This window comes from Rana temporaria, chromosome 2 (genome assembly GCF_905171775.1).
Source record: "Rana temporaria chromosome 2, aRanTem1.1, whole genome shotgun sequence".
NCBI classification, from domain to species: Eukaryota; Metazoa; Chordata; class Amphibia; order Anura; family Ranidae; genus Rana; species Rana temporaria.
This window is the reverse complement of record NC_053490.1, coordinates 332540281-332553634: the sequence shown is the minus strand read 5'-3', so window position 1 is coordinate 332553634 and position 13354 is coordinate 332540281. Positions and strand designations below refer to the sequence as shown.

At 41.7% G+C, this 13354-nt stretch overlaps 1 protein-coding gene across 1 annotated transcript in view; it reads left to right on the top strand.

The window, feature by feature from the left end:
• The window catches only part of DDX20 (DEAD-box helicase 20), a 53794-nt gene that overhangs the window by 16838 nt on the left and 23602 nt on the right, over positions 1-13354 (top strand). Inside the window, exons 3-8 of the mRNA XM_040337492.1 lie at positions 3917-4011; positions 4115-4283; positions 7962-8076; positions 8159-8301; positions 8380-8518; positions 13202-13260. Of these exons, the coding sequence (XP_040193426.1) occupies positions 3917-4011; positions 4115-4283; positions 7962-8076; positions 8159-8301; positions 8380-8518; positions 13202-13260 (720 nt within the window). The remainder of the gene's footprint in view (positions 1-3916; positions 4012-4114; positions 4284-7961; positions 8077-8158; positions 8302-8379; positions 8519-13201; positions 13261-13354) is intronic.

Genomic DNA, 13354 nt, shown 5'->3' with positions numbered 1-13354 from the left:
GAGTGTCCTTCCTTGGCTCAAGTTCAACTTAAGTTAGTTTCCTTTTAAGACCACCTTCCTTTTGGCCAATACAACAACCAGGACGGTAGGCGATCTGCAGGCTTTGTCAATGAAAGAGCCCTTTTTGTTATTATTTGAGGACAAGGTAATTCTCAGGCATGATCTTTCTAAAGGGGCCTCACATTTTCACAGGTCACAGGAGATTGCCTGTCCTTCCTTCCATCCTTCCTGTGTTCAGCCTCAAAACGAGAGGGAAAGATCTTTTCATGTATTGGATGTCAGATAGCGTCTGTTACTTTATTTAGACAGGGTGAGGGAATTTAGAAAGTTCAATCACCCGTTAGTTTTTGTGACAAGAAGATAGCATAGCAAGGTGGACTACGCAGACCATTGCCATAGACTATTAACAAGCCGGTAAAGCAGTCCACGCTAACCTTAAAGCACACTCTACACGGTCTCAGTAGAGCAGATATGCAGAGTAGCAACGTGGGCAACCAGAACACTTTCCTGAGGCCCTACAGGGTAAAACTGCTGTCACCTCCAGGATCTGGCATTCGGTAGAAAGGTCCCACAGGCTGTTGCCCCACCCTAAGGTAGGCCTGAGCTACCTTGCTCTTCTCTTAGGGTTCTGTCCTGGGAGACCACTTGAGAAAATGACCAGTTACACCTACCGGTAACAATGTTTTTGGGTAGTCTTCCAGGATGGCAGACCTACTTCCCACCCATCTTTTGTCTGTTTGTGTATGAACATTTGAGGTGTTTCACTCTTGTGCACTGGTATGGGTCAATACTTTTCACAACTGAGGAGCACTGGGAGGGGTGGGATTTTTTTTTTTTTTTTTTACCCCTTTCTTGATTGTGTTTCCTGTCAGGTGGGACCAGTCATCTCATGGTGCCGTCCTGGAAGACTTCCTAAAAACACTGTTACTAGTAAGTGTAACTGGCCATTTTCAAGACTGTGGAGCACAAGGGATGCTGGATCGGTGGGTCAGGTAAGTATATCTCTGCAGTCCTCTTCCCTAGAACAAAATGAGCAGTTAACCCATGTAGTGCGAGCACCGCCCCACTGCACAGGGAAAAAAATGTTGCCTGGAGTTCTACTTTAAGCTAAGGGAAGATGCACTTTGAAAGTGCAAATTCCTTGCAAATTGAATAGCCTATTTTGACTTTTATAATTCAACATCGTAACCTTTCACCTTTTGACGCGCCAGTCTTAGATTTTCTTTCTGATTTCCACAAACAAGTCTCTTCTGCTCCTTTTGTGCTTTCTCTTGTCCATATCCAGTGTAGTGCACACAATGATGCCAAACAGCAATGATGATTTCTCCATTTAAATAGGCTGATTACCAAGATTGAAGATGTGTGTTAATAACAGAAAACGGTTAGTTTGAAATATCCTTATGATCCAATCACTTTCAAAGTCTTCTAGGGGTATTGGCAAATCTGTTTAGGCCATTTTAGAATATCTTTATATAATAAGCAATAATTTATTTCTCTTCACATTTTCTCTGCTTCACTCTGACATACCAAAGGTATGCTAGAGACATTTTGCTTTTAATTTAATCTTGTTTTAGGTGAAATGAGCTTTAAGGGTAAAAAAATAAATACTTATCTATGTTTATTTAAAGCGGGGGTTCAACCTGTTAAAAAAAAAAAAAAGTTTTTTTTTTATTAGACCATTACATTCGGCATCGTAGCGCGAGCTACGGTATGCCGGTCTTACATTTTTTATCCCCGTACTCACTGTGCTATCGATGATTGAAGAATCCGGGGAATGGGCGTTCCTATGGTGAGAGAAGGTGATTGACGGCCGGCCCTGGCACGTCACGCTTCTCCGGAAATAGCCGAAATAGGCTTGGCTATTCACGGCGCCTGCGCATAGCCTGTGCGCAGGCGCCGTGAATAGCCGAGACCTACTCCGGCTGTCTTCGGGGAGCGTGACGTGCCAGAGCCGGCCGTCAATCATCCTCCCTCTCCATAGGCACGCCCATTCCCCGCGGGAGTCAGAATCTTCAATCATCGATAGCACAGTGAGTACGGGGATTAAAAATTTAAGACCGGCATACCGTAGCTCGCGCTACGATGCCGAAAGTAATGGTCTAATGCTGTGAAGGAGGGTGAACTACCGCTTTAAAGGCTCTGTGGGTGCCTAAAACTAAATTTTTCACATTGCCCTCCAGTTATTCAGTAAAAGCTTTCCACCATGCGAGGGAGCTTGCATGAAGGTGGAAAGCTTTTGCGAGGAGGAGCCGAGACAGCCGCCGAAGGACCCCAGAAGACACGGATCGGGGCCACTCTGTGCAAAACGAACTGCACAGCGAAGGTAAGTATAACATGTTTGTTATTTTTAAGTAAAAAAAACCTTGCCTTTAGTGTTCCTTTAATGCATCCTATGCATAAGGCCCCTTTTCACATGGGCTGACTGTTTAGGATGTCCGTTTTTTTGGCGGACCTGAACGGATGCTCTATGCACCTCTGGAGCGACGGATGTCAGTAGTGACATGCCCGCTGACATCTGACCCGCTCCGATCCGCTAAAGTGTGATGAATGGAAAACCTATTTTCCATCCTTCTGGTGGATCGGATGAAAACGGACTCTACAGTCCGTCTTCATTTAATCTACCATAGAGGAGAGCGATGCTCTAACAGGTCGGTCCCTGCACAGTGTGCAGAGACAGACCTGTCATCTGCCTGCTCAGTGGGGATCATTGGAGTGATCCCCGCTAAGCAAAGCGGAGCCTGTACACGGACACGTCCGTGGTAAAGTGCCCTTAAGGTGAAAAAACTTCTGGCAGTCGCAGGCCCCCCCAGCCCCCCATTTTTACTTACCTGAGCCCTGGAATGTCCCATGGCTAGGATGCGCTTTCTGTCTCCATGGGTTCTCTCCTCTTGATTGGATATATTGATAGCAGCGCAGCCATTGGTTCCCGCTGCTGTCAATCAAATCCAATGACACGAGCGCTGGGGGGCAGGGCAGATTCCTGCATTCGGTGGCTATGGACACCAAATGCTGGACTCGGAAGCGCACCTACAATGTAAGTCCCAGGAGATCGCTTCTCTAGGGGGTTATCTGATGCGGGGAGGAGCTGCGAGAGTCACCGGGGGACCCCAGAAGACGGCGTTCAGGGCCACTCTGCAAAACAAACTGCACAGTGGAGGCAAGTATGGCATGTTTGTTATTTAAAAAATGTAACCTTTAGTATCACTTTAAGTAGTTGCCAAAAAACTGTTTTCATGCCACACGGATGTCCTTCTTTTTTTCTTTTTTTTTATTGTCCCGGGACTTTGGCATTGGTGGAGAACAGGGAAGGTAACTACTAGGATGCTTATTGTGCTTGCTATAAAGTATACTTTTTCTTTTATGAGCAACATAGAAGTTTACTTGGACAAGAATTACAAACTAGAGTTAAATGTACACAGTTCCCTTTGTTTGGCTGCTATTATAGGGCTCCTTCATATGGGGGATCTGGGGCAGAAAAGTCTGCGGCATTCAGAGGTGGCAGCAGTCGGTGCTATGAGTGCATGCAAACTGGTTGATTAGCTGCAATTAGAAAATCTGTCCATGGAAGCAAAGAGTTAGATTTACTAAAACTGGAGAGTGCAAAATCTGGTGCAGCTGTGCATGGTAGCCCATCTTCTTCTGCCTTCAAGCTTTGACAAAAGCTGGCAGCTGATTGGTTTCTATGCAGAGCTGCACCAGATTTTGCACTCTCCAGTTTTAGTAAATCAACCCCATTTAGTTGTATGAGCAGTTACATGCAAAAATCAGCAGCGCCTGTTATTTTTACAGGTTTCTGAATGCCCATTAGCAAGAGCCAGTGATTTTTCACCAGCAACCACGCCAGACTGATCACCTGAGTAATCTGAATTGTATAACTAATACTAACTTTTATTTTTTTTATTTTACTAAATTGTAGATTTAATAGTGCAGGCCAAGTCAGGGACAGGAAAAACATGCGTCTTCTCAACGGTGGCTTTAGATTCTCTGATTATGGAAAATACTGCTACACAGGTATGCTTTTCCTGCATTCCTATTTTATATGGTGTATGTTGGTTTGTATCTGTATTTTATAAATTACATGTATTTAATAAAGATGTCCTTTTGTTTTTTTTAGATCCTGATTTTGGCACCTACAAGGGAAATTGCAGTTCAGATCCATTCAGTGATTATTACTATAGGTAGCCGTATGGAAGGGCTGGAGTGTCATGTATTTATAGGAGGGACTCCACTGCCTCAGGACAAAGCAAAGCTGAAGAAGTGCCACATAGCCGTAGGCTCCCCTGGTATTAAATTTTTTAAATATTACTCTGAATCTATACTCATATTTGTGTATATTTCTAAAATACTATATCTACAAAATCCCCTGTTATTCTATTTGAATTTTTTGTCTTCATCAAAGACAAGTCAACATATTGTGGTCAGCACTTCTGCCTTTCAGCACTGGGGATCTTGCTCCTTGTCGGGACACTGTCTTCATGGAGTTTGCAAATATTCCATGTGCTTGTATTGGTTTCCCCTTGGGGCCCCAGTTTCTTCCCACCCTCAAAAGCCTTGCTGGAAGGTAAATTAGATCCTGTCTCAACTGGCCTTATATTCTACTTGGCGAGCCCAAGATGGCGGTCTCACCATCTTGTCAAACAGCAGATAACGTTCCTTGAGTCCCCACAGAGAAAAGATATATATATATATATATATATATATATATATATATATATATATATATATATATATATATATATATATATATATATATATATATATATATATATATATATATATATATATATATAATATATATATAAAAATCAGGGCTCGACAAATCCCGGTCGCCATGGCGACTAGGCTTGGAAGGTGGGCAAAAAAAAAAAAATTTTGTTATTACCACCAGATGTGTGAGCTGGCGCCATCTGGTGGTGGCCGTTGGTATTACAAGTTAAGCATTACAAGTTAAACAGCAATTCTAATGTAATTGTTCACTATTTTACTGCCATCGTCTTCCCTCTAATTAGAACCCCCAAACATTATATATATTTTTTATCCTAACACCCTAGAGAATAAAATGGCGATCGTTGCAATACTTTCTGTCACGCCGTATTTGCGCAGCGGTCTTACAAGTGCACTTTTTTGGGAAAAAAAATACACTTTTTAATAAAAAAATAAGACAACAGTAAAGTTATCCCCATTTTTTTTTTTTTATATTATGAAAGATAATGTTACGCCGAGTAAATTCATACCCAACATGTCACGCTTCAAAATTGTGTCTGCAATTTTAACCTTTTTTACTTTTTTCCTGTGATCTTGTCGGTAAAACGGGTCCTGTCCTAGGATGGCTATACTCACTCCTCCATTGTGTTTAGCTTTGGTTGCCTCCAAGGCTAGGCTACAATTATGTTTTCTTGTGTTTATCTCCATTACATGGGAAATGGGTAGTTTATAGAAAAAAAGATAAGATTTCTTGCTTTCAGTGCAACTAATGCCTGGTACATATGATGAGATTATCGGACGAATAATCATGCGTGTGTGTTGTGTTTTTTTTTTTTTTTTTGCATGCTAGTCGTATATCAAAAAATTAGCGTTTACTAAAGTGTGTACTAAAAAATTGGACTAGATGTAATGTGCTGTGGTTTATTTGTATTGTATTTTCTGACAACCGTACTGAGTAAACGAAAATCTTACCATCTGGTATTGTACGAGAGAAAATGTTGTGCTTGTCCCATTGGATAATACAGGATGATCTGTTGTGATTGGCTCTCAAAAGTTGTGTACTAATTACCGATATTAGCGATTGTACGCTAATCTGATCTTTTTCTTATGATTTTCTAATCATATGTACAGGCCTTAAGCCAACCTTAGACAGTACAAATTTCTTTCCTGCAATCACGGGCTGGGGAAAAAAATTTGCTTGATTACCCCATCAACACAGACAGCGCTGATGGGAATCCCTCCTGCTGAGACATTGTATTCTCCTGGGGGAGGGGGTGGTGGATCGATAGCTAGTGGCTATAGCAACCGTTGGCGGTAATCGCAAGTAAAACCTGACAGGCTGGTTGTACCCTAGTTGATTGTTCAACTTGGTACATTCAGCCTGCCCATGCATGGTTCGAATCTCGGCTGATTCCTGCCAAGATTCAAACAGTTTATGGTTGGCCTAACAAGATGCAACAAGGGCACTGCATTTTTGGCAGGATGAATATTTATATTCTGTACTTTATAAAAATGTTTTTAGCATGAAAAATCTAATCTGACCGCATCCAAGGACTGGTGAACTGCAATATATTAAGCAACAACTGAAAGAACAAAAATTTAAGTATAGAAAACTAATTGGTGTTTTTCATATTAGTTGTTGAGTTTAAAGTGAATCTGCTACATGCTAATAAATACATTTTTCCACGTGTGGCTCCCTTTGAGAATAAGGCTTGGCCATACATGGTCGAATTTCGAAATAATTTTCTTTTGAAAATCTGAAATTTTGTAAGTTTTGTGATCCAATGACACCACCATTGATTGCGAAATTCCACCAACCAAGCCTTCGATTTCACCACCTGTTGGCACAGAAAATAATTTCTGTGGCTTGGAATCTTCTTTTTCGTTCCGGAAATTTTTCTTTTCTTGCACATGCGCATTTCTTTTTCGAGTACATTTCTCGCACAATTCTACCATTATTGATTAGAAAATCCTTTGTTTTTCTAAAAATTTCCAACATGCCCAATTACTCAAATTTGATGGCCGCACGAAAATCGGCTGTTTCTGCAGCCCACTAATGGTGCGGAATTTGGACGAAAATTCTGAGCTAAGAATTTCAAAAGAAAAAAATTCTTTCAGGAATTTGACCCATGTATGGCCTGCCTAACGCAAAAATGTATTCATTGAACTAAATTTATTGTATATTCTGTATTGCTAAGCTGAAATAGACACTTAAAGCAAGTGCTAGCCAAACCAAACTTCGGGTACAAAATGTTTTATTTTTTATAAAAAGTAAACAAACAGATGTTTATGCCCGCAGCTGTCATTTGTTCCCACACCACAAAAAAGTAAAAATAAATCAAAGTGTAACAATATAAACAACTCCAATAAAATGAGCAATGGAACAAAATTAATTACACCATAAATTTAAACAAGCCTCATAAAGTCAAGTCCATATTTTAATCTCAAAGTCTCATCAAATTTATTTTGTTTCTGACAAATTTCATACGTGATCCGCAATATAGTTCAGTCTGTGCTCCACCACCTGTCACTTCAGCTTCTAACCTCACGGTTTGACCCACACTCGGGTAAGGTCATAAGCTCTTTCTCGGCCACACTGGGTTGAAAATCTGCAGCAGTCCCTCAAATAGCCTCAGATTGCTAATTCATCCATGGTCGGATTCAACATGTAGCACATCATACCAGGAAGAAAAAAACAAACTCTCATGTAGTAAATAAACCCCCGATCATTTAAAAAGCCTTAAAGATTAACGCTGGGTTCACACTAGTGTGAATCAGATACAGGCTTCCCCGCATCCAATTGGCGTAACAGGCGATTGTGACCGGATCTCCATGGAGACGGTTCACACATCTCTGCAGCAGTTCCGGTGCGAAATGCGCATCTTTTGGTCCGTTTTCATGTCCGAATTCAGGCTGAAATCAGACCTGAAACTGTGAATGAAGACGCTCTGGACTCCCACTGTGAGCCTCTGCGTGTTCTAGTGTGAACCCAGCCTAAAACTACGGTACTCGCAAAACAAAAGCACTCAAAAATACAGCACACAAGATGATTTGCCTTTTTATTTGGCATGATGTGCTACATCTTATATCCAACCATAGATGGATGAGCTGCACTTTGGAATTATTTTTTACCTAAAATAGATTCTTGGGTTATTTTTAAATGCTTCTTTTGCATTTCCTGTACTAATAAAGTCGAACTTATGCTGGCAATAGGGTCTTACATGAAAGTGTATTTTTTTTTCTTTTTCTTGTTGCAGGCCGGATAAAACAATTGATAGAAATTGGCTTCCTTAACACAGCCAGTATTCGTCTTTTCATTCTCGATGAAGCAGATAAACTTCTAGAAGTAGGGAGCTTCCAGGAACAAATTAAGTAGGAACTGTACAATTTTTATACATTTGCGTTTTAACATACAAGTGAATTTTATTTTTTAATTAATGTTTTGTTTTATCAGCTGGATTTATTCATCACTTCCGGCTAACAAGCAAATGCTGGCAGTTTCAGCAACATACCCAGAATTCTTGGCACGAGCACTAACAACGTACATGCGGGAGCCAGTGTTTGTCAGATTAAATGCAACTGACCCTAGTCTTCTTGGTACGTTAAATAGCAAAGACTGAACTGAAACTAATGTGTATTGGAGTCTGATTTTTGTCCTTTATTTCTCTGGTTTAGGGTTAAAGCAATATTATAAGGTGGTAAATTCATACCCACTTCCACACAAGACCTTTGAAGAGAAAGTACAACATTTGCAAGAACTGTTCAGCAGAATTCCTTTTAACCAAGCTTTAGTGTTCTCTAATCTTCATACCAGGTAACTTTTTTTAATGTTTTTCTCTGTCAATATCAGCGAACAAGACAGTCTACCAAAGCATTAAGATAAGGTATCCCTTTGACACTCTTGGGTTGATTTACTAAAGGTAAATCCACTTTGCACTGCAAATGAAGTCACTGTAGATCTGGGGGGGGGGGGCATGCAAGGAAAATAAAAATAAAAAAAGCATTTTTATTTGCACGTAATTGGATGATGGAAATCGGCAGAGCTTCCCCTCATTTCAGATCGCCCCCCTCAGATTTACAGTGAATGCACTTTCAAGTGCACTTGCAGTGGAAAGTGGATTTACCTTTAGTAAATAACCCACTATGTCACTACTGCCACACTGGAAGATTCCTAATTAGAGAAGGCAGAGCAATGACTTTGTCAGTGAGCTGCTGTTCAAAACTAATTCACAGTCTGTACAGGGTCATTTAGACCTGGCTTTGTAGTGTGGCAGTGGTGTCTGGGTAATAAGACTGTCTGAATAGTATAAAATCTCATCACAGATAACATAATTCACATATATGTATTTCCACCGAGTAGTTAATTTTTTACCTTTGTTACCATGCACGTGAATTGAAATTTCTCTATCCTTTATTGCAGGACATTGGGGATTTAGAAACAGTTGGGTTATACCATTGCTATAGGAGTTTGGAGCCCTGGTAAAGAATCATAAGCCAGCCCCCAGTCCCTGTAAAACTTTCTCTACACAGTATGTCTGTGTGCTTTTTCCCCTAGTGTTCTAGGAGGTTTGGCAATTTATTATTATTATAAATAATAATAATATTTATGAGTTTTACTGAAACTAAATGTGTGTAGGTATTATTTTTGCTAGCCTTTCCTGTCTTTGTGGAAGTCTTCTTCTTTTTTTTTTTTTTTTTTTTTTTTTCATTGCCCTCAAAAAAATCCCTACACCGCTGCTTGAGTTGGTGTCTCTATAGCGGCTTTTCTTCAACATTACCTTTTGGAGGCTGTACCCCACCTATTTGCTGCCCAAATTGCTTTTGCTCCCCTCCCCCCAATTGCATCACATCCTGTGCCAGGCTGAGTGTGATGTCCATTCCTTCCCACAGTCATTTTAAGGGTTCTGATTAAGAAGGTGCTGACTTGGAAATGAGTCAGCCAGTTTGGACCCCTGCAATGTCCACCTAAACTCTGTAATGTACTCGGCCCAGGTCTTTAGGGTTACAGATGAGTAGCTCAATGAGCATTATTTATAAGTTTCAGTATGTTTTTTTACATAATTCTTAATTAATGTAGTAGGATAATGCACTAGGCTGGTGTGCCCTTTTTTGTTTGTTTTTTGTTGGGGCTTTATGACCTTCCCAGTCCTAGTGAGCAGCAAAACTTGCAGTTTTATATAGAGGCTATCACATTTTCATGTGCAGGGTGCATTTTTTTTTGCACACATTAAAATGTAGTATTCCAGCCACTGGGGGGAGACTTGCCAACCAAAGGCAGAAAAAACAGCAGAATTTGTGATGGCGATCTCCCTGTGAGGTGCATATTCATCAGGAAAGAGGCAGCACTATATAAATCTAAAACCTTAGTAAAAAAAAACATTTGGAGGAAAAGCCAGGAAACATTATATAGGGTGTGTACCAAAGGGGAATAAACAATATCTCCATGTGAAGAAACAGTAATAGCACACATATTTCCATTAAAAACGAAGTCAATGCGGAACAAATTATTTTCATTTACATTGACTTCAATGTAGAAACTCGCTCGGGAGCGAGCACATGGCAGAGGCCTTGGGGCAAGCTATTTTCTCTGGGGGCACTGCTCGAAAGGAGGGGAGCCAGGAGCTGCTCTTTGCAAAAGCACTGCACAGAGCAGGTGTATATAACCTATTTGTTTTTCCATTTTTTTTTTTTAATAACAAAGCTTTAATACCACTTTAAGGCAGCACAGTTGCTGTTCTGTAGTAAAGTCATACTTTTCTTAATGGTACAGCTATCGCTATACTTTGGTCTACTGTGACTATAGGAGCTGAAGCTTTCATGCACAAACACTAGTGGTGTTTTACCCTCGCCCCTTGCCGATTCATAAAAAAACCATGTATGATTAAACTGTTCACAGAATACAAGGGATTATGTTAATGCACGAGGGGGGAGAAACCCGCAATTGTGCTTTTGTGAATGAGAGCAGCAGCAGGCTGAAAGAACCGATATAGCTGTACTAACGTGGCATTTTTGAAGGTATGAATTTTACACCAATGGCTAATAAGAGAGGATCAATCTTTTGTTGGTAATGAAGTATATTGTGGAAAAGAAAATGAGGTGTATGTGTATACTTTTAGGATAGGAAGCCCATTTTTTTCTGTAGGAGAGCAGAAGATTGAAAGATACCCCAGTAATGCTAATCTATTTATTTTATTTTATTAAGCCTGTCCCTATGACAGGGCTCAAAATTTCAAGTCCTGAGCTACTAGCCAGGCCTCAAGTGTTACTCGCCACCAGTTGCCCCACCTAATTCATACACTGCCCTGCGCCTAATTGCACCCGTAAACACGCCCTCGTAGATTATCTCATGGAATGACAATGTTTTATGCAGAACCAAGTTACAAAATTAAATATTACCAACAACAACTTTAATGAAATGGGACAGGGCACTGGGGGCAGACCAGAGGGACAGGGCACTGGGGGAAGACCAGAGGGACAGGGCACTGGGGGCAGACCAGAGGGACAGGGCACTGGGGGCAGACCAGAGGGACAGGGCACTGGGGGCAGACCAGAGGGACAGGGCACTGGGGGCAGACCAGAGGGACAGGGCACTGGGGGCAGACCAGAGGGACAGGGCACTGGGGGCAGACCAGAGGGACAGAGCACTGGGGGTAGACCAGAGGGACAGGGCACTGGGGGCAGACCAGAGGGACAGGGCACTGGGGGCAGACCAGAGGGACAGGGCACTGGGGGCAGACCAGAGGGACAGGGCACTGGGGGCAGATCAGAGGGACAGGGAACTGGGGGCAGACCAGAGGGACAGTGCACTAGAACTGGGTCTCTTCCCCATTCTCTTGCTGTCTCCTCTGCAACTCCCATCCATCCTCTCTCTCTCTCTCTCCCATTCATCTCATCATCAGGAGCCTGTGTGTGCGGCTCCATGCTTGCATGTCCCCACTTCCCCCTTTTTATTCAGGCTGGCAGAGAGGAGAGGGGCTGCAGCACAGTGGGAGGGAGTACAATCCAGCGCTGATATCCACACAACTGCACAGCCATTGACACCATAGCACAGCGCACACTGACAGCGCACAGCACACATTGAGACCAGTCTGTTCACAGTGCTCAGGCTGAACTGGTGGACACTTACATAGAGCACAAGGAGAAGAAAACTGCACAAACTAGAAGGCTGCTGCTCTCATGTCAGGGCAACTTTCAGTGAGCGCTGCACCAGAGTGGTAATTTTTGCAATCCTCCACCTCACTCATTACTTTCTGCTCTCCAGCTACATTGGTCGGGCCCAGGGGAGGGGGGCCGGCTCAGAGAGGTCATACTGTTAGGTCCCATGGCTTAATGAGAATTGTAAGGAGAGCACCTGTGTACTGCTCTTCCTGTGCGCGGCTCACCAGACTACTTTTCCAGAGCATGCACCTTTCCTGTTCGGCCGCCAATCTCATCGGGACTCTAAGTGTAGGCACAGATTGGAGCGAGATTGTTCATGCAGCCCTGTCATCACTCGCCCCCAGCTTAAATCCACTCGCCAAATGCTAGTAGGCGAGTGGAAATTTTGAGGGCTGCCCTATGATATAAAAGTATCAGATAAATAATCACTATAGGGAAGCCTCTTCAAACAATTTGACTGGCCAATTACCATGGGGTGGATGGTTACTTGCACCCAAGCCACTGGTTGGTCTCATATCTTCTTTGTACCTACTAGGAAATTTGACTGGCCAATTGCCATGGGATGGTTACTTGCATCCAAGCCACTGGTTGGTCTCAGTCAAAAAGGGCTCTCATAACTACAAGCTTATAACGGCTTATTCACCATCCCAATAGACCATGTGACACCCCAAATTATAAAGTGCAACAAAAAAAACTTATCTCTACATGTTTCGCTCAATAAATTCATCAGGACTACCAGATAATACACCAGAATCAAAATAGTGAAACAAACATATAAGATAAGGTCCATGGTGGTAAAAGGAAAATGGCATCCAATTGCCTACCTATAGATGGTGATTATTTATCTGATACTTCTATATCCTAACAGGCTTAAAAAGCATATCAGATTAGCATTACTGGGGTATCTTTCCATCTTCTACTCGCCTATAGAATCAATCTGCTTCCCATTCTATAAGTTTCCACATACTGATTTGCTGCTTTTCTTTTCATTATAAAATCTATCGCCAACAAAGATGGATCTTCTTCTCTTTTTTGCCATTGGTGCATAGGCATACGCACCTCCGTTTCTTGTCTTTCTAGTATAATTTACTTGCCCGCTTAAGAGAATTTAGAACATTTTATAGAAGACGATTTGCTTAGTACTATTTTATGAATTTTACACTACAGTGATTCGGACGTAGCATAAACCTCACTAGAGGAACTTCTCTGCCTGGAGTTTTCTGTGAAGCATAAAAAGAGATTTGATGGCGGATTACACTGAAAAGCATTGGTGAATATTGTTAAGTAATTTTTACTGACATAGGTGTGAAATTGAAAATCACTTTGTTATATTTTACAGAGCTCAACATTTGGCAGATATTCTTACAGCCAAAGGTTTCCCAGCTGTGTGTATATCAGGTAACACTGGATTATTTTGCCTTTACCTGAGTTATTAGTTTCTCTGTTTCAGCTTCTGTCCAATACAGTATTTAAAACGGTTATTGGGGGTGCT